The sequence below is a fragment of the Oenanthe melanoleuca genome, chromosome 3 (genome assembly GCF_029582105.1).
Source record: "Oenanthe melanoleuca isolate GR-GAL-2019-014 chromosome 3, OMel1.0, whole genome shotgun sequence".
NCBI classification, from domain to species: domain Eukaryota; kingdom Metazoa; phylum Chordata; class Aves; order Passeriformes; family Muscicapidae; genus Oenanthe; species Oenanthe melanoleuca.
Window position 1 is genome coordinate 43,848,840 of NC_079336.1, and position 25,732 is coordinate 43,874,571.

At 36.3% G+C, this 25,732-nt stretch overlaps 1 protein-coding gene across 1 annotated transcript in view; it reads left to right on the forward strand.

The window, feature by feature from the left end:
• Positions 1–25,196, forward strand: part of SLC16A10 (solute carrier family 16 member 10) — a 63,168-nt gene extending 37,972 nt beyond the window's left edge. The window contains exons 3-6 of the mRNA XM_056488089.1: positions 2,625–3,063; positions 17,372–17,515; positions 18,987–19,215; positions 20,411–25,196. Of these exons, the coding sequence (XP_056344064.1) occupies positions 2,625–3,063; positions 17,372–17,515; positions 18,987–19,215; positions 20,411–20,646 (1,048 nt within the window). The 3' untranslated portion in view covers positions 20,647–25,196. The remainder of the gene's footprint in view (positions 1–2,624; positions 3,064–17,371; positions 17,516–18,986; positions 19,216–20,410) is intronic.
• The last annotated feature ends 536 nt before the right edge of the window (positions 25,197–25,732 follow it).

A 25,732-nucleotide genomic window follows, 5' to 3' on the forward strand; every position in this document is an offset into this window, starting at 1 on the left:
TTTCCTGCACTGTACACTTAATTTTCTTTTGAAACCGTTTTAATGGTGATAAAACCACAGTAGGGCCTCCAGGAAGCTGTTAAAATTCTAGTGGAATTGGATGTTTACTTCTGTTCTTACTGGTCCAATTGCCAAACATGGAGATAGATAAAACCTTGGTATATTGACTATACTTAAGGCATATTTGTTCTGTGTTATTTTCTTCTAGTTTAAAATTAATCTGTTCACTTCTTTTCATTTTTTCATTTGTATGTAAGTTTTGCAGAGTAAATCTTAAGAATTAAGAGCAACTGATTTGTTGGATGTACCCTGTAGAAGATGAGCAAACAGGAAGTTTACTTAATTTAGTCACCATCAGAAATTGGTTAGTGAAGATAGAGTGTAAAATGTAGCAGAAAATAATCCTTTAGTTCTAGTTCTCAGACTATTTTTTCCCCACCCTTAACAGAACAAGTATAGGAGCAATCAAGCTACATTCAGAAGAGCTTTCCACTTAGGTGCAAATGTATTTATACAGGCAAAGAGCTTGTGAAAATGTCTCTTCTGTGCTTGTACTCTGAACCAGATGGATGTGAGCTGCTGTGATCTGAATGGTTAATCCTGGTGCAAATATTTGGCTTAATTAATTTTATTAAACAAAAAAACTTACCCCCTACGTCTTGATATGTTTTAAGAAGCTTGTTACTAAATGTAAGGTAAAAGCTAAAAGATGCCTTGGAAAAGTCTTTTTTTCCTTCTTCCTTCCTAGTAGTATATTGAGTGATGAATACTAAACCACCCTTGTCATTAGACAAAGATCATTCTTGTGTTTGTCTGATACCCAATGGAACAAGGGCACAGAAGAGACGTGTGAGAGCAAGTTGTTTTGTAAAGGCTTTGAAAATATTTCAGCTTAACTAAACTTTGAAGAGCACTTTGAGAAGTGAATTCTTGTAAGAGTACATGCCAGGTTAATGTGCTTAGTTTGTTTCATTATATTATTCACACTAAAATGATTTATGTCTGTGATGTTATCAGCTCATTAAATGAGTATAGTTCAGGTACAGAAGTCAGTGTTCTAGAAGTAAAATATTTTAAAGCAGACATGTTACTATGATCTATTGCTTTTGCATTGCACTGATTTCTTAATATAAATTTTATGTCTTAGGAAATTGAGATGTGTTTATAATGCAGGACAATGTTTTAGTATGCATGTTGTGCTGCAGACTGAGGGAATTTACATATGGAAGCAAAAGTTCACTTTCTTCACTATGTGATGTTGCTCCTCTCATTTTGTAACTTCTGGGTTTATTTTTCCTGGTTATTTTCCATTAATAAAGGTAATAAGTCTTTCCCCTTTGTTATTTCTGCTGGCTTATGTTGTGTATCATCAGTTTCAGAAATGGATATTTTAATATAGACTGTGACAAAATTATGTTACACAAATAATAATTTTTCATTATAATACACAAAACCAGATTTCCTGGATTCAGACCTTTGTTAGTCAAATACTGTTCTTCTAACAAGTTCTGTAATTGCATAGGAAGCTTGTGGAATCTATTTTTGTACAGAGGGGTGCTGGCAGGTTGCATCCTGTGATGAAAAGCACTACATAAAGCATTCATGCTCTTTAAAAAAAAAAAGTTAGAGATTAACTTTTCCAGAAGTGCTTTAAAAGCAGTTATTAACTGATAAAACAAGAGGTGAAGGTTCATTGTAAACACAGCATTAAAAAAATTATATGAACTCTCATGCGCCACCTCAGAAAACTCATGTAAAAATTTCTTGCATGCTGCCTGCATCTGTGTTAAAAAATGTTCTTTCATTAACTAATACTACAGCACTAATTTAATTAATTATACCAATTCTGTTACTTCGTACTTTTACCATTTCATGCACCAGTACTTTTTAATAGTTTTTACATGTTTGTGATCAATTACAATGGTTCTGCTTTATTTTAATTGTAGAGTAAATGGTAATAATCGTGAATTTAATAATGAGAGGAGGTGTTTCATTCCTTATTAACAATTTTTTATAGCTCTTTTGTAGCATATTCAATATATATATCAAAACACTGAAATTAACATATTTATTCAGAAGGAGATGATTTTTCTAAAAAATGAATACCTAAAGAGGCTGTAATTTATTAATATATTACATTACAATTTTTTTCAGTATTTAAATATTTTGCTCTTCAGTAATAATGCTTGCCACATTTGTTATTTTATTTTCATAACAAACTAATTGATTTTTCTGGGTTCATGAGGAAAGTTCAGTATTACATTTGAACTGCTAGTATAGTGACAAAATTTGTAAATCAAAACATTACAATTTTCTTTCAAAAAAAAATCTGAAAACCCAGCAGTGTTGAACTTACATGTGGCTAATTTGTCCTGACAATGATTTTTAAAACTTTTTTTAGCCACACTATTTGATGCAATTATAATTGAATGTGGCTTTTCTTTTTCTACCGGTTCAGTGAATTCTATGAAATTTTTCAATGGAAGGAGATAAAATAGTTGCTGAATTAAGCTAATATAGTTCTATTTAACTATAAGTATATGCAAGTGAATCATGTTGATTGATTTATTGATTGTGGAACTGGTGAATGAGCATCCTTACACTGATTTGTTCTTTTGGCGCAGCACCATTGAACCCCTGTACTTCACCTACGGGATCTTGTTTGCCTGCGGCTGCTCGTTTGCCTACCAGCCATCCCTGGTCATTCTGGGCCACTATTTCAAGAAGCGCCTTGGGCTGGTGAATGGCATTGTCACTGCAGGCAGCAGCTTGTTCACAGTGTCCCTGCCCTTCCTCCTGAGGGTCCTCATTGACTCTGTGGACCTCTACAACACCCTGCGCGTCCTCTGCATCCTAATGTTCGTTCTGTTCCTGGCTGGGTTTACGTACAAACCTCTCGTTCCCAACACCAAAGACAAGCAGGGAGGAAAGAAGGGAAAATTCAAATTGCCTCCTGCCAAAAAGATTTGCAATTTCTCCGTTTTCAAAGTTCTCAGTTACCGAATCTGGGCTTTTGGGATCCCAGCTGCACTTTTTGGATACTTTGTGCCTTATGTTCACTTGGTAAGTGCATATTTCTTCCTAAGTGTGATGTGTTTGAAACTATAACTGCTTGCCTGCCTTTGTGTTATTGATTTAGAAAGCAATTGGTGATAGGAAGCCAGATTTAAACTGCAGATTGTGTTGGGGAGAAACACAAAATTAATTTGGATGTTGTCTTATTCAAAGAGTGCTTTAATCGGAAGTATTAGTTAAGCCAGTTGATATCTTTGTTCTCAATGCAAGATTTAAAATTCTTTAACCATGAAAAGAGAGATTTGAAAAATATTCTATACTGTTCCAAAGAGAATTCTTTATTTTGGTACTCAGCTGCATGCATTGCCAGTGACACTTGTGTGTTTTAGAGGAAGTATAAAAGGAGTAAATAATGGGAAACATGTTAGAAGTGTAATTTTTGCTCCTTTGTATTGAGGTATGTTTAAGTGTCAATTTTTTTCGTCTATAGAATTCACCATTTTCCAGGTTTATTAAAAGCAAAATACCTGGATTTTTCTGTCCCTCTAACTTCAGCCTTGTAATTTACTGGTACAGCATTAAAATAACTACTCCTCTTATCCTGTCCCTCCCAGATGGAGCTGTGTTTTACTGCTGTATTCAGCAGCTGATGGAGCTTTGGCTTCTGGTGATGGGGAAGATGTCAATTAGCCAGTTCCTGTACATGTACTAGAGTTATTTCCCTAGCAGTTTTTTCCTGTAGTACACTCCTAAACTGAGACACTTAGGTGCAACTGGTGATACAGAGGCATTTGTATCAGGCTGGCTGACATACGTTGCACTGCTTAATGGTGAATTATTCTTGGACAACTTGGTGGTGGTGCTCTCTAAACTGAAGTGGTGTAAACCAAAAGGCTTAAAAGGGAAAGGTGGGGAAAAAGCCCAAAATATTCAATGAATGCTGCTTTGAGACCATTACACATGCTCATATTAAGAATATTTCATAGAGCTATTATAACTCTAGTATAACTCTGTATAACAGAAAACATTTTAATATTCGTTATTCCCCCATGATAGAACAGTGAGATTAATGATAATAAATACCTTTGCTTCTGTCAAAAAACTTCAATATCTCAAAAGCCATTTTTAATGCAATATTACAAGTGGCTGTCACAGCCTAATTGGTTAGGTTACTGACTCTGCATCAGATATTTATTTTTAAAATTACCTTTTGGTGGCAGCTAATGTGTTTTCAGGCAGCTGTAAACTGACTTTTATTAATGGTTAGTTCTTGTAACTTAGTTTTTATTCATGTAGATCTTATTGTATAACAGTTCAAATTAGCCTATTTCAAAAGACTATGCAATCCACATGACATCCTTATGCTATTTCCCCATAAGCATTTTAGAGATGCTTTAAAATAAAACCAACTTCAGAGGAGTAGGAGTCAAGTGTTCTAGAGTAAGCTATTGGACAGATCATAAATTATTCCTAACCCTTGCAGAGAACTGAAGAATACGTCTATACAAACAGGTACAAAGAACTTCTAAAATATATTTATTGAACAAAAAACTTGTGGTATTTTCTTTTTTTTTTTTGTGAAGATGCTTGTATTACTGCTTCCTATTTATAAATCAGCTAAAGCAGCTAGTTGGCTCGTAGAGAACAAAGCCTCTTATACTATATTATATAATATTATAATATTAATTTTCTTTTTGTAGGGTGCTGTCACTCCTGTGGAGTGCTTTCCCCCCATCAGACTGGCACAAACTGTGCTTGTGAAATAAATCTCTAGTATAGGAAAATAATTTGGTTGAGGTTGTTTCTAATACAGTGTTTGGTAACTCTATAAAACTTATTCCAGTGTACTGTTAGAATCTAATATTTTAAAGATTACCTCAATTATATGAAGATACTCTTTTTGCTCAGAGTTTCAGAGAAACCATGATGCTTAAGTGTTTATAACATAAAATCTTCAATGGCAGACAGACACGTGCTTTGTATGCCCCCTTTGAGAGGGGAAGCTTCAGCTTAGTAAAACTTAGACTGAATAGTTCTTGTCAAAACCCCTCCCTGAAACCCACAAGTTTTCATTTTCATTTACTTGTGTCTAAATAATCAATTTTACTTAAAGTTCTTGTGGATCTGTATTTGAAAAAGTAAATAAATCAGTGTTTATGAAGGCATAGCATGGATTGTGCCCTTCAACACAGATACTTCAGCTCAAGTACGTAGCTCTGGATGTTTTTTATCCTAGTTTTGTCTGCTTTTGATTAAAAAGCCACATTTTGTGTACTTCCTGAAGTACACAGAAGTAAGCACTTACAAATAAGTCAAAGGCTATAAGAAAAAATAAGGTTTTTCACTGGCACATCTACCAAACCAGAGACTACTTTCCTCAGCTTTTGAAAAGGAAAGTTACTATTGTTTTACTGTTTATTGTATTTTTAAAACTTTAGTAATACTGGAAAAGGGATATGATCCTTAGACAAGTGACAGCTTTTGTTATGTTAAAATTCTTGAATTTTTCCCGCTGCTCAGGAGCTCCTGAGGTCCCAACCAAGGGTCTCTATATGTTTCTGTGCCATCCCCAGCCTCTGTTCATGCCTCTTGCATTTTCTGAAGTCTGTTGGAAAGAAGAATACATGCTGTGACCTCTGTAGTAAAAAAAACCAAAAAGTAAAAACTTTTTTGGGCTTTGAAATAACAGAATTAGCCAAGTCTTTGCAATTTAACTCTCTGCACTATATTTGATATATGGAATAAAAGCTGTTAAAAGCAAAGAAACAACCTGTTCATTATGTAGCTCTAATTAAAATTAAATGCACTCATGACTTGACTATATGGCATGCTAGATATGAACTGGAAACTCTTGCCAGCTCCTTGACATGAATCCTGACTGGTAGCTATCAGGCATCAGATTCCTTTTGGCTCTTGCAGGGGAAAACCAAAAGGGAGAGCTTTTCTTATCCCAGTTTGATTGGTGTCAAATTTCATCAATAGGTGTTCCGTTACATATAACTTGGGAATTTGGTTGAGATAAAGACTATAAATAAGTTTTGGCTTAAGTTTATTATATACTTTCAGCATTAACTGAGATTGTTGAAGAACAAACTGATAAGTCATAGGATTACTAAATCAAATGGTATTCCTCTCAATGTTAAAACCAATCCAAACTAGTGATTGATATTTTTTTTTTTTTTTTTGTGCCTCTTTAGAATAGACAAACTGACAAGTAAAATCCTTGCTTAGTCTATTTTGGTTTAAATTGTGAATTCATAACAAATCTGTAAAATCAGCAGAAAATGCTCTTTCCAAGTGTTTTTAGTAAGGACTGTCTCACAAGGAAATGAAGTATATTTGAAAGAAAGTATACCTATTCTCTGTGCCACTTGTCATATGCTTGTTTCAATAATAAATAGAGAGCTTCTGTTTTTCAGCAGTCTCATGTTAAGGGCTTAGTGTTGCTCTCTTACCCTTTAAAAAATATTTACTCAATCAGGATCATGAATCCTTAATACTTAGGAGCTTGTTAGGTAATTTCTGTTAAAATTTGATACAAGGTCACATGCCTGGTAGCTTACAAGATGTGGTTGCTTTTTGTGCTTTATTTAGCAGGGTGAAAAGAAATACTGCTTAAAATGAATGTTGTCATTGCCTGGTCTTCTCTAAGCAGTGACTGAAGTTGTTACCAGGTTTCAGTGTGAATTTAGGAAAATATTAATTATGACACACTTACAAAAAGGGGCCCGGTGTTGTTATTTTGATGCAGCAATATTTAGCCACTATGAGGAATACTGCTAGGATTGATAATATCATCTTAATACTTTCAGTGTTTCAGTCCTGTAGTAATATCTTTTGGGGTGTTTACCCTTATAGTTTGATTTAGTAGTTAATTTTATTAAATGCCTCTTGCTAATGACAGGTCCTGCCTTATTTATAGTATTTGACATCTTGCAGGATGAAAAACTGAATTTAACAACCTAGTAGCTGGAAAAAAAAAGTGCACATATTACGTGTTCTACTTTTAAAAAAAGCAGCTGGATTGTAGATAATGCAATAAAAATGTGTCTGGGTAAAGTCTGCCTTTCAAATTTTAAATATTTTTTATGAAGAAAATACTCTTAAAGAATGACTAGTTATATTTGAAAATTAGGTTTTTGGTTTAAATATGGCTGCAGTCTTGTATACAATGCTACCCATTAATTGATATGCAGTGTGAAAGTTACCATGACACGGACTTAAAACTTCAGAATAGCTCAGGGAAAATATTTCAGTATTTCTCACCTTGCTTTGCTGCCTATTTCTTAATTTTCTATGTAAATCTGGCTTTTCCTTTTGATGCTTATCCATGCTCATATTCCACAAAGGGTATGTACTCGCATATGTAGAGATTTTTGGTTAGCAGTAGCTATGTGGAATGTGTGTGTTCTGTTTCATGTTTAAGAGATGAAAAAATGGTTTGTGTTCGGCCGTTTTTTTCCCAACAACTTTCTTAGGAGAATCTGTCTTGGTAGGCAATTAACTACTGGATTTCATGTCCTCCATAGATAGATGCTAAGGATTCAATGTCTTGTTGCTTCTCTGAAATCTGCATGTGCCAGGAATAGGCTCATCTGGACCTCCAGAGAGCAGGGAAGTGAGATTGCAGACCTAATGCTTAGGGAAAAAGAAGGTAGATACTTCTGCTGAGAAACAAAGCATCACCTTGGACTCTGCTCTAAGATTCTTGGAAAAGAAAATGCATCTCAGAATGCCAAGTAAAGATGCTTCCAAGCACTTTTATTCATGGGAGAGTCATGAAGCTGGCTAGAGTTGCTGTAGACTACATGTTAGTCAAAAGAACTTTTTCATGCATATAAACAAACTCATTTTCTTGGCTGCATCACAAAATCAGACAACTTGGGTAAATATTAGTCTGTCTTCTGGGTGGCTGTGTCTGTCTCCAGATCTTGTGTTTGTCACTTGGAAGTTGCTGGGTCTAGTGCTATGCCCACATAATCTGTCCTTGGACAAAAGGATAGTGCTCTCTGCTGGTCTGTGCTTCCTGTCTTTTGCTGGCATATCCATTTTGTTCCTGCTCTCTAGAAAAGAAAAGTAGTCTTTTTCACTTTAGAAACATAATAATTAATGGGAGGACATGCTGATATGGATTAGAGCTGATACAGACTTGTTTTCCAGATTTGATTCTTCCTTCCACCTTCTGATCTGTTGTTTGTGTCTTTCGTGTGATTTAACTGTTCTACAACTACTTTATCACTTTGGAGTACCTTTTTAAATCAAGCCTTGAGGATGACTTGACTTTCACCTCTGTTCTTTATAAGCCACCTATTTTGGCTTGTCTCTGCCCATTTCTTACTCTCTGTCAGTGATGTGCCTTGTTTTTGTTAGCAAGAGATCAGATTCTGCTGTGGAAATTCAGTGTGTTTGAACCTTTGCCCCCTAAAATATGTGCCAATAAAAACTGTTGTCTTGTGCAATCAGCTTGGAGAATGAAGAGCCAAGTTCTTGTGAGATCCTCTGTAGTAACAGCTTTCATAGGAACTTGTCTGAAATTCTTGATATGTAATTTGAAAGCTGTATTTACTTCCATCTACTCTGGAAATTTCTGAAACTTATTCAGAACAAAATATTCTATCTATTCTGCCTATTATGAAAAATTGACATTTTCCACTTATAAACTGTACCCTCCCAAGGCAAAAGCTTTGGATCATTAGGAAGAATTATACTGGAAAAAATATAAAGGGGGTATAGAAACCACCTAAGATTTTTCAGGCAATTCTGAGCTGCCATATTGGGGTAAGTTATGATAATCAGGATGAATCTCACTGCAGTGTTTGATGCTCTGCCCAACAAAATCCTAATCGTGATCCATTTCATTTCTTAGAAATATTTCTGTAACTCTTCAAACCTCCCCAGAGGGGAGAGCACTCTGATGTGTTGCCTCAATGTTGCTAGATGTGACACCTCTAAATTACATCTCCTCATTTGAGAAACGAGTGTTTTAGCTTCTGCCCTTGTCCACAGACAGTGGCAGTGACTCCATGTTCTCTGCAGTGGGAGACTTGCCCAAGGAGCCATAGTAGAAACGATTTACCTTGCAATATGTGAAGCTCTTCAGGTTTTGCATTGTGTGTAGTCCTAATCCTACACCTCTTTCCTCCCGGTAATTCTTATGCCCCTGGATTCCACAGTGGAGACAGAAGCATAGAGGTTTCTTTTTTTTTTTTTGTTTTCCTCTGTCTGAGGGCAGAGCATGATGAAGAGTCTGATGTAGGACTCTAAGGACTCTAGTAACCAAAAATCTCTGAACTTTAACGTACAAAGTCTGCATATCCACAGTAAAGTACATACACTTAACACATCTTGTAAGGCGTGAACACATCAGTTCTTCTAAGGTAAGTACTGCCTGTTTTGTCAACCACCTGTATTATGTCATAAATTTGCTACCTTTAGAATGTTGTGTAAAATAATAATGAATATCCAATGGGTGTGTCTGGATTTTATTTTTTTTTTAATTCAAACTGGGAAAAACTAGCCTCTGTCACCCCATTCACTTGCTTTTATGGGTTGCTGTTCAAGAAACCTCTTCAGATCTCCTACATCAGTCATTTGTCTGAAGTCTATCACGTCTTTTATTTTCCAGAATCTGCTGTTAGTCTTGTAATGGTAGGAAAGTATCTTTTTAATTATGTCCACTTGTAACTGTGTGTCTGTAGATATTCTAAAAGAGCTAAAACTAGGTATAGCTGTCAGTTTTAGCACTTTTACCTTTCTCATCCACTTAATCTATCATATTTCTTTCTCTAATGGAAGACAAACAAGACACTGGTTTTGTTAAGGTCTGATATAATTATGAAGCAGGTATCTCTGAGACCCAAAATCTTCAGTGACTCCCCATGCTTTACTTGCTTTTCTAATCTTTGCATTTATCTCCCTTCAGATCTCAACATCTGCTGCAGTTTGACTGCCCAGGTTAGTGAAATTTTCCCCCTTTATCCCACTTCTATTTTCCTATTTCTGTCATTATCCTGTGAACCCTTTTCTTTTCCAGTATTCCTTAATGTTGACCTGGAAGTGTTTATTCTTGGTTAGATCATCCACTTTGGACATTGGGGTGGTGGTGGAAAAAGAAATAAATTATTTCCCACTTTCTACTTGTAATTGCTACTGAAAGCATATTTTAGATATGTTTTTCAAATAAGTACTGAAGATAAATAATATAGGTATAGAAAGAACAGAAACAAAAAAGAATTAAACAAAGGCTTTCTGGGGACTTTTTTAGAAGTAAAAGTAAATTAAATTAAAAAAACATTAGATAGCAGGTGTGCTCAGGTGCAAACTACGTGGTGACACTGAAGGATAAGAGCAAGATATTCCTCAGGTCTGTGCCATACTGGCAGGTTGAAAGGTCTGAGTTTCATTATGATTTCCTTTGTATCTATCTCTAGCAGCACATTATTTCATGTACTCTGGCATAGTGCAAACTATTCTGATAGCAGATGGAGGGTATAGTTCAAAGTCAGAGTAAATTGTGAAGTGTGTTTCCTTTTGGTTTGTTTTGTTTTAATGGTAAACTCAAAGTCCTGTCTTTGGACACTTGAAATGAAACATCTTAACTTGAACTGAGCCCTTCAAACTCTTCATGTGCCCAGAAGCCTGGGATCACAGCTGGTTTTGCCCTGCTGTCCTCATACAGAATAACAAACATTGCCAAATTCTTTCACTCATATACAGACCACCTTTTGTGTCCAGTTTCTGCTCCAGGAAGAGCTGTATGCAAAACCTCTTAGCTTTTATGTCCTATTCAGACTTGTGAATATCTCACTGTCAGTTTTGAGGAAATCTCAAAACCTAGCACTTTCTATTTGATTGTAGTAATTGCCAAGCTCTGAGCTGTTTTTCAGGTTCTTTTCTGATTATTGGGTTAAATTTTTCATTACTACTGAGCAGAATATTTCCTTGAAAAGGGAAAAGTGCTTTTGGATTGCTCCAGGTATGAAAAAAAAGAGTGTATGTATATGTTTATATCCTGAGTAAGGACTGTATCTCTGTATGAGGAAGAGGGACTATCATCATAATTTCCTTAGGATTTGAATGAAAATTTGACTTCTTGATTCAATTTCTCAAGGCCTTGATCCAGTGTATTTAGGACTGTCTTGAAGAATTGAGACAGTTGAGAACTTTCTTCTGTTCCCCAGTAGAATGAGTCAGGTGCCTCACCCAGGCCTATGAAAGCTGGGGGGGATTATGACCATGTCCACAAGTAGGTCTCTAGTACTGAAGTGCTGTGGATGCCCTGGGATTTCTGTGGTGGTTGAAAAGAGGTTTGAGAATCTGTTTAAATTTTACTCAATCCTGTGGTTGAAGGAGTCTTGTTTTGAGAGATGTGATATAAGTAACAAAGATGCTGTTGTTGAGAAGACATCAGTCTCTTAGGAAATGACAGTAGCATTGTACAGTATTTGTGCAGAATATCCTAATCCTTTGCTTTGATATTCCATTAATCATAGCATATCATATAATGTGCTTGGTTTCAATTATATAAATTGTAAACTGATAACATTTTATTACATTAATAAATGCCACAAGGATTTGAAAATAATTACTTGTGTTTTAAAAAGAGTAATATGTGGTAATGTTAGAAAACTGATTCCTTCAGTCATAGGTTTCCTTTTAATCAAATATGCAGCAGAGTTTTACCAAGCTAGAACTAAATGAAGAGTTTTTAATTTGTAACACTCAGTAACTATGCATCTGTGACTAATCGAAGACATCCAACAAATAACTTCGGGAATCACAGAAAATAAGGCTTGAAGATATGCTGGTACTTTATCCAATTTACTCATGTTTTTTTTTTTTTTTTTTTTTTTTTTTTTTTAAATACTAGCTTACTTTGGTATAGGACCTTTTTAAATTATTATATTTAAAAAAATCTTCATTAATAAGTCATACTTATCATATCTGTTGCAAGGTCTTTCTTTTGGATTCTGTACGCATGGTCCATGTAATAATGAGTAATGTACAAAACAGGACATAAAAAAATCAGCTAAGGCCTTACTGTTACTGAGCAGTATGTAAAGGTCATGTCATGTTCTGAATTGATGTATTTTATTATTCTTGTATTATACATGTATTCTAAACTGTCTCATAAGAATTATATTTGAGAGAATTCCTAAATGCTGGCCAAAGTCAAAATTTGTTACATCTGCAAATCTGTGTTCGTCCTTAGTTTGTGATGTTACCTGTTAGATGTTTAAAAATAGTTCTGCAGTTATTCTGGAATTTCAAATTAATGTGATTGGCCTGCAACTCTGTAGGATGTCCTGATAGTAGCTGATAATTGAGTTTTGAGAGTAAAATAGGCCCTGGAAGAACTGCTTTAGGCCACAAGAAATAGAACTGAAACAGTAAAATATAGATTGTAGTCACAAATAGTAACAATTTAAAAAAAATTAAAAGGGTAAGTTTTAGCCAACAATTAAACTCTCATCCCTTGTGTACATAACACTTCATTTCTTGTGGATGCCTGACTTTATTCTGCATCCTTGTGCTCAATCACTGTGAGCTTCCAAAGATCCGTGTGTGCTTTATCTGTCTTGCTGCTGCTGCTAAAGCCACACCAAGCCACTGATTTCCTTCTCATGCTGTTTAAGATAACACTAACAGCTTTGACATTTGGAAAAAATTATTATTATTATTGAGTTATTATTATTTATTGGCATAAGGCTTCAGGACTAGCTACTTAAAAAAAAATCAACCCACAAAATTATTTTAACTGTGTAATTGTCACAGCCTTGATATTTTTGAATTTTTAATACTTTTTTATGTTAAATATGCTTAACAGTTAACCTGTTAACTGTTGTGTTCAGTTTTACTTAAGAAATTCAGATTGTTCTGAATCTTCATGATGTATGAATTATTCTGTTTAATCTGCTTTACTCAATGGAATAAGAGAAGATTTCCTGTTGGCATGTAATGAATCACCTTGTTTATTTAATTTTTTCCTTGTTCTCTACCATAGTTTAAACTGACAAGAGATAAAAAGAAGTATTACCACTGTTGGGGCAAGTGTGTAAACAGGAATTATTTGAAGATGTGTATATGTGTATTTGTCATGTGAAGACACTTAAGTGTAGTAATATTTCATAGGAATTATCTCAGGATATTGACACTCCCTTAAAAATTGATCCGGGTTAGGTATTAGTAATGCTATTTCTGTCTCTTAACATGAATTTCATCATTTCTGCAGAAGTGTGGGAGTTGCTGGATCATTTTGCTGTTTTTTTGCTCACCTATAAAAGTTTCTTTGGTGGAGTCTGGGCTAGAAATGTATTTGCCTGAAGTGATCCTCCTGGTGCCCAGTATAAAGCTTGCTGGCAACCAAGTTCCTTTTTCTGTTTCTCGCCCTCCTTACCCCCCATTTTTGTGGTGAGTCCATATGTTGGAAAATAAATAGTGAATTATCCGGAGTTATTTTATGCTCTGCTTTTAGCACTTTCTGAAACTTCCAATCATGCAGGACAGTTCACTGCAAAGAAAGAGATCACCAATCCTGTCTACAGTGTTCATCCAGCTGATGGGATGGCCAGGGTGCCACCTGGCCTTGGTGGGGCTACTTCTCTCTGCCCTGGAGATAACTAAAATGCATAGAAAGTGAGAAGGTTATACACAGTCTGTTCTTGTAGACCTTCCTGGAAGTGGGTTGGAGGGTTTCAGGGCTTTTTGGTCCTGATTCCACCCTGCAATCCGTACTGGCTTCTTGACCTCATTCCTGTGCTTGCACCATTCTTATCTCTGGGAGCCAGAACAAGGACATTTGTCCTGGAAAAGTGCTGCCCTACCTTTGCATGGCCCCCTTCTCCAGCCACACACTGTTCTTTTTCACAGTATGTTATTGCCAACAATCCTTGGTTGGCTCCACAGCTATCTGGCTATCAGTGTTTGAGACATGCACACAAGCCCCCTTATCTTCTAGGCTTCTACACCCCCTCAGCTCTTTCAGGAAACTTAAATTGGAGCAGTTAATAGCATTACTAGTATATGAATGATACCAGCAGTGCTCTCTAAACATTTCCTTTTATCCTTGTGCTTGTTTTCAGTGAAAGTGTCAGACAGCAGGACTTACATCAGTAATTGAAGAAAATGGTGGTTTTCTTCTCATGTGCTCAGTTTCCTAGGTTATATTCTGCCATTGGTCAAAGACACTATTGCATTTAGCCTACTAAAGCTTTGCTTGACTGGAAATCCCCAAAATGGAATATACATGGAGAAAAAAGTGGTTGACAGAATTATTTCTTACTAGTTCATAACCACTTATTTCAGATTCAGGTTGTTTTGAAAAAAGGATTGACAGCTTTGCTCAGCTTGATGTCTTTGATTCACTGTGTGAATGTAACTGAAATGTGTGTGCAGTGAAGGGAAGGTCTTGGCAAAATCTCGGTCTTGGTTGGTTGGAGAGAGGTCAACCAAAACTGTATTCCAGTATTCCAGCCACTATCAAGTGGCTGGTATTTCTTCTAGTCTCATTCTAATAGTAATGAGATTTTGGACAACAAGATCTGTGTGTCTCACCCTGATAGCAGAGAGTACAATTATAAAGAAGAATGCTGATGCCGGGGATGCATTCAGTTCTGGCCTTGACTGTCTATATATCTTTATCTGGAAAACTGGATTGTGCAAGGATAATTTTATCTTTTTAAAAAATGAAGAATCTATGCTGCTCTAGACTGTAATTTTGCCTGAGCTCATCAGGTCTTTTCTACCTGCAATTCAGCATACACACCGCCCTGGGTGAAGAAGCAGCTACATTACTGAGAACAGGCACAACACACATTGAAATGCTTTTGCCTTTGTGTGGCTGGGTCCTCACTTGGCTGCTGTAGACAATGCAGGGTTGTATAATTCTGTATAGTTCTGCTGTGAGGAGAGCTTTAGTGCCTGAGAATGTTCACAAGCAATTGCTCATCATGGGATTTTTGAGTAGTTGTAACAGCTAAAAAGCTGTGGAAATCTGAATCTTGCTTGAGCTGCTTCATGCATATATTTAACCTAGAGTTACAGTACTGAATTAGTCCTGAATCACTGTATTTTCAGACAGTTAATACTGCTGCTGCTTACAGCTTACTTAGTGACTGTGTCACTGAAGATTGAATATGCTGTTTAGGATCTGAGCATCAGCTCTGAGAGATCAGGCCAGCTTGCTTCAGGCTTTTTTTTTCCACTTGGTCCTGAAAAACCTCCAAGGAAAGAGACTGAACAAGCTCTCTGGACAGCCTTCCACTGCCTTCCTGAGGAAAAAATTCTCCTATCTAGTTATGATGCACTTAAGAGTAGTGGAAGCAAAAAAAAAAAACACCACCAAAAAACCCAACAAAAAAAATCCCCAAACCAACAACTAATTTAGATATTTTTAAATTTGGGATGCGTAGTAGTTATTTTCTTGCTTAAGGAGTTAATTGAATCAGTGTTTTCCGTCCTTGATGGAAGAGGGGCAGCATTTCACCCCCTGTGCTGCTTTGAGGAATCCAGTTACTCAGTTGCAGGTGCAGGGTTAATAGTTATCTAGATGTAGAGCTTTATCTTGCCTCTTGAAAAGCCTCCAGGGAGTGGATGGATCAGGCCTGCTAATTAAACAATCCAGAGGCTGCAGAAACCTGAAAGTGGAACAGGTGACAAAAATTGCAAAGAACACCTTGACTTCTCTCGCCAGCTGGGCCAGCAGGTGTTGACAGGCACATAAATGTAGGGGTGGGAAAACTGTCAGCTTTTCCTTTTCTCACTTTTGGCAGAAAGGGAATAAGTAAAACAGCTTATCTTTTATGCTTATATGTCATTTCAGATGAAAAATTTCATCAGATTCTGTTCCCAAATGTGTCTTACAAAGCAAAGGCAAAAACAGAACAAGCACCTGTCTTCAATTTAAGTTAGAAGTTTTTCTTAAAAAAGGAAGGGGGTTTATTCTGGTTTTATTCTTTCTTGCAAAATCAGTTATATTGGACAAATTAATATTAGATTTAATAGGCTTTCTGTGATATGTGAAAAAAAAAAAAATCAACAGATTTTATACTTAAGAAAATTGCTCTAACTCAGCAAGTCCTATTTTCTTGTTGGAAAAAAGGGCTCTGCTTGTGCACTAATATTCTGGCCAGGAAAGAATTGAGACCATTTTGCTCTAGAAGCATTTACTAAAATCAAACTTTTTCATTTTATAGATAAAAAAATTAAAGGTTTTCTGGTTTGAAGTGATATCAGCCTGTGGTTACCTTGTCCCTCATATGTTTTTACTACATCTTTACCTGAAATCAGTTTCTTCTGCTTACTCTTTCATAACTCTGAACTTTCACTTGTTTTTACTAGTTTTGCTTTTCTTGTTCAGAACTGCTTATCAACATTGAAATTGCAGAACTGTGCAAATGACTTCTACATCTTCCAGTGCCTATTTCGGCATATTTGGTATTGCCAAGCATGTTCCAAAAAGCGACAGTACAAAAAATCTCTTGTGGGTAATTTTCTGTTCTTTAGGGATGATTTAAAAAAAACAAACCAAACCCCCCAAAAATGGCAGCAAAAACCACAAACAAAAAATATTGTGGAAGTAGAGAGAATATAAGAAATTCCAAATCCATCAAGCCAGTCTGGTGACATATTATATATATATATATGGTGATATATATTTTTTTTACCGTGACTTGAAAAGTTGGATTTACTGACACTGGTAGTTTATGCTGTTGTGGTCGATGGTCTGCTGTCAGGACCATCCATCAGTTTCTTTAGTTCTTCAGGCTGAAGTGGCCGATAAATCATTTTTCCAGTCTGCCCTGTTCATTGCTGCTGTAGCTGCTCCCTCTCCTGGGAGTGCTTGCTGTTGTGTTTGGCACTGCAGTTGGATTCTGCCCCTTGTCCTCCTTGCCCCTGGATATCATGGATGTTGGGATGAGATGTTCCTGAGGGCCTTTCCTACTTTCACTGTCTGGTCTCCAACTCTCTGCTTCCTGCTCCTGCCCTGACCCATGTTGCAAGCTTGGTAGCCCTCAGAGCTTCTGTATTACTTTGCATCTATCACTAAATTAAGAGTGGTTGAAGAGAATGTGTTTGTTATCTTTTTGTTTTGTGTTTGTTTTGTTTATATTAGACAGAGTCTTCTTGTTTTCCTGGATTAAGTTCATTAGTTTTGAATAAAGCAACAGCACATTTCAAATTGTTTTTGTGTTGCACTAAATACTGTGTTTTAAAATATGTAGAAGCTGAGTAAGTCAGATGACCATTTATATCTGAGTTTGTAAATCTGAGATTGACAGATTGCTTCTATTTGACTCAGGTTTTCCAAGGTCTATCTTTTATTTCTAAAGCAAATTTGTTTTCTCTTTTTAAACAGATGAATCATGTAAAAGACAGATTTGGTGACAGTGTGCCAGAAGAAGTGCTTCTGCTATGTCTGGGCATTACTTCAGGAGTTGGCAGATTGGTCTTTGGCAGAGTTGCAGATTACATTCCTGGTGCAAAAAAAATATATTTACAGGTATGTCTTTATTGTTTCTATATTCCTTTCAAACTGTGGATTCTGAAGGATTTGGTTTTGGGTACTATTAATAAGTAAACAGAATTAACTGATTGGAGATTCAAATTTGAGAAGTTTCAAAACTCTAGAAAACTCAGTTTATGGGTTTTGATACTAGGAGCTTTTGGTTTAAAGTTTATGAATCTCTGATTTGTTTTTAGTGCTATGAAAATGTCTTTTTCCTGTTTTCAGCTGCGAATGAAAGAAATTACTGTTCATTAGTATGTGAGTGAGAACCTTTGGGGAGTCTCTAGATTTTTCTTTCTGTTCTCTCCCAGATTATGATTTCATAATGGCTTTCCCCAGACAGGGAAAAAATTAAGCCATGTTTCTCTATTGAGGGTTTTGGATCTCTTGATCTTTGACAGGCACTAATTTGGTATCAAATATGTTCTGTGCATAGTACACAGGGGTATGGCCATGGCAATACAAGAGGTGCTTAGTTGAGGAGATTTTGCAGAAGGAGTCCTGGCTTCCAGAAATGCTAAAGCTTGGAGATGGAGGAGAACATACTCTACTTTCCCTCCACACTTAAACGATTTTTTTTTTTTTTTTTTTTTTAAATACTGTTAGTGTTAGGGATTTTGGAAAAGCTTTAAAAGCTTTAGTTGACTTTCATATTGGCAACTGCAAGGTGTGTGCGCCATTTGGTCTCTTCAAATGAATAGCAAGGGAGGCATCTAGTGGGGATTGTCTGCACTACAGTATGGAAATCAAAAATTCTTAGGAAAGAATTACTGTTCTACTGTAGTTGTTGCCGTGGATGAATTTAGATTCCTTGATGTTTTATTGCAGTTGGGTGCTTACATATGGATGGTGCACAGGCAAAACTGTTACTGCTTTTATTTTATTTCTAATTCTGCTTCATTTTTCTGAAAGACAGCTTTATTTCTTTAATCTAAAACAAATAAATAACCTAAGATTATATTAGAAAATCTTTGCAAGTGTGCATGACTACAGCAGTACATCAGGATACCTTTTTTTCTATGGAAAAATTTAATGTTTTCACTTCTGTTCAGTATAAGCACCCTGAAATAACCACTCATAATACTGATATTTTTACTTAAAACAGTGAGGAGTTTAATTACAGTATTCCAGCTATCTTAAACTTTTAATATTTCTGTGAGTTATTTCTCAAAAAATATTAGTGCATGAGAAATGACCTTACACAATCACTGTAGGATAGTGGATTACAATTGCATTTTCAAAGCTTGCAAAATGGGTAGTGGACTTTCTTTGCCCATCACAATTTAGGTGTTTGTTTTATCTTAATATGTGACTTCTGACGGTGGTAATCCATGGAGACTGATTATTTTAAAGTGAATACAGGCAGGCAATCTAATTCACTGCAAATACAAGGAGGTTCAGCTGGTCCCTTAAAATCTGCAAGTTTGGTGCAATGCATTTTTGTTTTTTTCTTGCTCATGCTTAGGTGGCCTCATTCTTTTTTATCGGGCTGATGTCTATGATGATTCCCCTGTGCAATGTCTTTGGAGCTCTTGTTGCTGTGTGTCTCTTCATGGGCCTGTTTGATGGGTGCTTCATTTGCATCATGGCTCCCATTGCCTTCGAGCTCGTGGGCGCTCAGGATGTCTCCCAGGCCATCGGATTTCTGCTTGGGCTCATGTCAGTGCCTATGACAGTTGGTCCACCCATTGCAGGTGAGTGTAGCCAGGGTTTGTAGCTGTAAATGTGTTTGTGTTTGCATGACTCTTTGGTCGCATTTCCCATTCCTTCATCACATGTAAAGCTTTGACATCTCTGTGTGCTTGAGAAGATACAGGAAATTTACCTGCTGCTCGTGGGTTATTAATTTACTGCACTCTTCAAAGTTTGCTCAGTGTTTTTCATTGCTATGCAGGTGTAAAACATTCCGCAAAAGAAATATAGATAGGTTTCCAGTTGGATTTAGGACTTGACAGTTTCCATTTTGTGCAAGTGACAGCCTGTTAGTTGCTCATGTTACAAAGGGCCTCCAAATTAAAATCTGAAAATTAACTGGATTCTAAGATTTGCTCATATTAAAATCATTGTGAGGATAAAAGCTCCAGTCACTTTAAATAGGAGTGCTGGCTTTATTCATCCTTTGGTGGGAGACAGATAAAGTACAGGTTTTGAAGATGAAAACTTGGAAGTTCTTGGAAGATAGAAATAGCTAAAGCTGTACTCCTAACCACTGATGATTTTCAGTGGTAATTTACCCTGAGGTTTGGTGAGTGCTACCGAAAGATGCTTTGTAAAACTTAATTGAACTATGCAGCATTATAAAGGACAAAATCTTAATGCTGGAACAGCACAGACTTGGTGCTTCCTGATCTGCTTCCTACTGTCACAGCTATTAGTACTTAAATGGAATTGCACTAATGGGAGTAATTTGGAAAGAGCAATTAGAATGAATTATTGGAAAACACTCTTATTAAAAAGGAGGCCACGAGGAATGCAATATATGGAATATATCTAGAATTACAAGAATGGGCATATTGGTCAGAGGCAGCTGTTACCAAAAGGAGGGAGAATTTCTCTAAGTCATGGCAAGATACAGGTGCTGGAGAAAAATGAGCAAATTGCTCCAAATGAGCAACTTTCAAATTGGAAAGATGGTGCATGTTTTTAGTGGCTAGAAAGCAGTTTTTAATTGGTGGAGGAGTGACATACTGACATCTTCATTACTGCTCCACGTCAACTCTGGAACACCTTTGTACCTCCATGTACACCTCTGGTTGACCATCAGGTTGTCAGCTTCCAGCAGTTAAAATCCGTGCCAGGTCTTGAGTTTCTGAACCCAAAGCCATGACCTGTTTTTTGTAGATCCCTGAGGTCCCATTGTTTATGAGTGGCAACTTTCTGCCTTTCCAGGTTTGCTGCGGGATAAGCTTGGCACCTACGATGTGGCATTTTACCTGGCTGGAGTCCCTCCCCTCATTGGAGGAGCTATTTTGTGTTTCATCCCCTGGGTCCACGAACGGCAGAAGTTGAAAGAGAGAGCAAAACCTGTTGATGGAGAAACTACTGAGAAAATGCTGGAAAACGAAAGCACTTTGGTGTCAGACACGACAGAAAAGCCAGTCAAAGAACTGGATTCTGGCTTTTGATGCCTTTTTCTTTTCCCTGTACCATCCTGACCTCCTCCTACTGAAGCTAGATTTCTACTTTTTGGCTGAAGATATTATATGATACTGAAGTCTTGAACTATTGCTCAAATTGCAAAACTGCTACAAGAATCTTTTATACCATTGAACTTTTTTGACAAGTCTTTGAATTTGATTTCAAGCCACATTTTCAAGGTATTTGAAGTTTTGTAGCTTTAGTGTGTACGTGAATAGTGATTCTGTGTGTGAAGAGAATATTTTTCTAATCCATCAGGACTGATTTCTGGAAATGTGAAAGCTGTTTTTCCTTCATTGACCTGGGATTTTGCAATGATGTCTATGATCCATCCTCTGCAGGCACACCCCTGAGTGTTTATACTGGATAATGTAGTAGCTCTTATGACTGATCTGTTTTTTTGAAGTTTATCATGCTGTTTACAGTCTTTTATAATTCTCTATTGTGAACACAAATACGCATCCTTTTGCTGAAATGATTGTTTCATTAGAAAGCTAAATTGTTATATAACTGTTGAAACACTCACTTGTGTTTGCATTCACCTTTCACAGTAGCCCAAAGAACATTAACGATGGCATTTTTGATGGGCTCAGGTTTTGAATACGTGCAAACCAAGCTCCAAGTGCAAACACATTCAGAAGTTAAGCTGCTGAATAATAGATTTTTTTATTACTATTATTGTTATTATTATTTGGTGAAGGCAATACCCTTAAGGTGTACGTGTATAAATCTTTTTTTCAGCCAAACCTCAGAGTAGTGGATAGTTTTAAAACTGTACTGACTAATTCTTTGCAGCAGTATTGTGAATTAGACTAAATTTTAAAGTATTCCATTGTACTTGTTAGGATTTCCTTTTTTTTTTTTTTGCTTCATAAAGCCAAGACAACTTTAAAGGATACATTCTAAGTGCAATACCAAGTTGTTTTTAATGTGGAAATATACGTGAGCTATTAAAACAACATTCAGCAATTAAAGATTTTTGCACTAAGTGAACATGCAGGTTTATTACATGTCTTTATAGCTGTGCTCAATTGCCTATAGATTATATGGCTCCATATTTTATTCAAATATAAAGAAATGTCTTTTCATGTCCTACTTCTTGCTTAACATCTTAAACAAATGGCCCCATTGCTTATGTATTCTTAGGTGTTATACACTGTCAAGCAAGTAACCTCTTTTTCTGAAAAATGTTTAAAAGCATAATACTTTGAGATGAAAACACTGCCTTTCAGTTGATCATAAAACACTTCTAAGCACATTGCTTGTCTGTGGATATGGTTCAGCAATCACTGGAATACTTAATCATTCTTTATTTCAGGTCCATTCAATACAAATAATTTTTGTTGCCTCATTTAAAACTGTCATAGCAGAGTAAACTAAATGTGATCTGAACAAAATGCGTATTTAAGTGCTTTTTTTAATTAGTAACTGTTCTTTACATAAACCATGGAGGCATACTGTTCCTCTTTTTTTTAAATTATAGCCTTTGCTATCTTTTCTATTTTCATTCTTCTTTTTCCAGTGTTGTTGTAAATTGCTCAGAAAACCCATATAAAACAGCAATACTATTGCATTTAATGTTTACATTTAGCAACTGACAGAAATTCTTTAAATATAATCATGCAAAGCATTCTAATTATTGTAGACCAAAGCTCAGGCTTTTTTTATGTTGCAGAATTTCAATCCCCTTTGCATGAGTGAGGTCTAAAAGAATTTAATTTTAAAATGTTAGAGAGACATATGTGGAGGGACTTGGAGGTGGGGGGGAGGCTAACCTGGAAAACAGAAGTCCCTTCAGGTTCACTGGGACTTGTGCTTTGGCACATTGTAAGTACTTCTAAAAATGTCCTTAAATTATGCATAGTAGTGTTAATTAAAATTACTACCTTCATTACAAAAGTGATGCTGACAGCCAATGCTGCTCTTGTCTGGAGTGTTTCTGTCGAACATGATTATTCAGTATTATTTTCCATTCAGACAACACAGAAGGTGTTGTTGGCTAAGTGTTGGTAAAAGACTCTCGTTTCCTGTTGTTCTGTAATGAAAAATTAGTGTTCATCATAGATCTTGCATTTCGTGTGTTTTTAGCCCTGAATTTTATACCAAAAGCAAAGCTGCTGCTTTTTTTATCACTGATGCAATTTGAAATGATTGAGACTGGGAATCTTGGTGTAATTATGGCATCTTTCCAACTTGCTGCTCTGCAACTTTAAATTATCTGGGAGAGTATATAAAATAATAGTTGTAAAGATTTATAAATGGCATGGGAATAGTATATCAAGAGTGTGGATTAATTATTGCCATGCTGTTAAAAAAAATTAATCCAAACTCTCATATTTGCATAAAATTTACAAAAATCCTCAAACCCACAAACCAAAAACTGCAAGAACCATGACCTCCATGAGGAAGGTATGGTGGCTAATTGTTTAGGAGTGATTCCTATGGTAAAACCAGCTAATGAGTGGGATGTTGGATGAGAGGGAAGCAGAGTTTAGGAGAAAGGAAGCTCTGCTGGTGTGATGGTGTTGGAATAACAAACCCAGTTCTGAGGCAGTGCTTGTTTTGCAACAATGCTAAAATTGGAAAGGGTTTTCAGAGAAGGTAAAGCAAATTACTGTTCAAGAACTCTATTAGCATCTTTTGTTAGCTTGTATCTGTGGGGGAAATGTCCAGCAACAAATGCTCTTTTCTGGACAAAAGCTAGGTAAGATGAAGAACAAGCTCAGATTGTTTGTGCTGAGGCTGACCAACCACTGAGAAACTTATTGAGAGAGATACTAGATCCTGTATGCCCAGAGGTTTTAAAAATGAGATTATTTATTATTTATTATTTTTAAAAAACCAAATCAATCCCTCAAACTAAAAATGTGACAAACCCTACACTAATAGCAACTATTTAGTAAATTTATTTTTAAAAATATTGTAGAAATGGAGAAAATTACAGAATGTTCAATTTTATTTTAACTGAATAAATGCAAATAAGACTTTGTGACAGTTTATTTTTAGGTGTGAAAACCTGTTCATGGGAAACGTGCTGTAAATCCTGTTTTGATGACCCAAATCATGCCAGCCTTAATCTTGTTGGGGGTTGATTCTAAAATAGTAGCTTAATTCAAGAAAACCCGTAAATCACTCTGATATATCCCTCTCTTGAGAACAGTTTCTATAGACATTATTCTTGTATCCTATAAGCAGAGTAATCATCTTTTCATTGAATGTTCTCAGGGTAAATCTTCAGAAGAAAATGAGTAGGAAGAGGTTCACTTAAACGACAGCATCACGAAGGACAGGAAATTTCACACTGGCATTTTAATACACCAGATATTGAACCAATACTAATTCTGAGCAAGGCTTTATACTTTTTCAGTAGGTATGAGATCCTTTTATTCTTTAGAGAACTGTTCAGCAAAGAGTCTGAAATAATGGAAAACCCTTTGGGTTCTTAATTGCATCTCAGCTATGCAACAGGATCCAATGTATAACTAATAAAGTATTGTTGGATATGTCTTGGCTACTTTTGAAGACCTGTACAAATCTCAAAGCCAGACTTCAAATTATAACTTAGTTACAGTTTCTTGCATCCTGGTGTTTGTCTGCTCAGCATTAGCATTTAAAAGGTTTTTCTAATTTTATTTCCAATGGCAATTTATTGTCCCTGAAAATTGCCCACGTGAGTCAAAGTTGCTGTAGCTGCCACTGTAAAGCAGAAGTGCCCTGCTCAGTTCCTTGCCTTGGGTTGTACAGGTGCTGCTAAAGGGACAGGAGGTGCTTCCTTGCAGCCACCAAAGGTCTGTGTCAGGTTGGGAATCAGTGCTCCATCCTTCAGGTCATCCTTACAGGTCTGGGCTCTCTCTGCCTGTGCTGGCACAGGGCAGTTCCCTGCCTTGCTGCTTGCAGAGGGGCTCAGCTGTGCCCTCTGAGCTGGGAGCAGAGGCAATGCTTGGTCTGGGGCCCAGATTCCTCCTTGGAGAGCTGGAAGTGTTGCAGACGTCAGAAAGGACCCTCTGCTATTAAGAGTGTGTATCTATAAATACAATGTATTTTGACCAGGGTGTGCACAAACATGTTGCATTTCACTAGAGGAGGTGTAGTTCTGAAATGTGAGAGATGGCTGAAGAAAAGGTGATCCCCTCCTTTGTGTGCCTGCCTGTTGACAAGCACAGCACCAGTAGAGATCCAGCCAGCCAGTGAGTTTCTGGTCATGTAAACTTTGGCATATGTGCAGTATGCCTTCCAGTCTATATATATCTTGTGTCAACAGCTGTAATGTTTTGAAAGTGCATATGCTAAGATTAGAGTGATTTTATACTAAAATGTTTGCTAATATTGACAACACTGACATGTTTAAGTATCTTTGTAGGCATCATATTTTGTATGTTGTTTTTGATATTAAAGGGTACATGTTTTGCTAGCCTTAACTCCAGTCTTTCAAATTCTGCTTTGTTAGAAGGGTAAGAAATGAATGTTTAATATTTTTTGTGGTGCTAAAGGAACTGTGATCAGTCTCAAATTATTCAGAATAAAGATGGTAGTTCCCTATTTGTTACTGTATGCATCATTTTTAGTCTTATTCTTATGTCAAACTTGTCATTTTGAAATGTAATTTTGTTGTATTCTGATAATTATTGAATTTAATGTGCAGACTTTTATACAAAATGTCTTTACAGCTTTTATTGCCACTGTGGTCTGACTGAAATGTCCCCATTACATTTGCTGCTTCTACATTAATATATGGTGCAACCCATTTCACCCTGATTTTATAGACAACCCATTTTAAGACTAATGATTTAAAAACCTAAGATACTGAGGTATTTGTTTCTGAAAAATTAATTTTCTCTATTTTCTATTCTGGGACTTAATATCAAACTTGCAGAAGCAGTTGTATTCACAAAAGGCAGGAAGAAAACTGGTAAAATAAGCTTAACTGGTGTTTTAAAAGAATTCTGACTTTGCTTCATGAACTGCCAGTGTAATTCAGTGGGACTTTTAATCATTTACTGGCCTGCTACCAACTTCCCTTTGAGTTACCTTGGTGGTATGAAGCCTGAATTGTTTCCTCATTTGTGGCGGCCC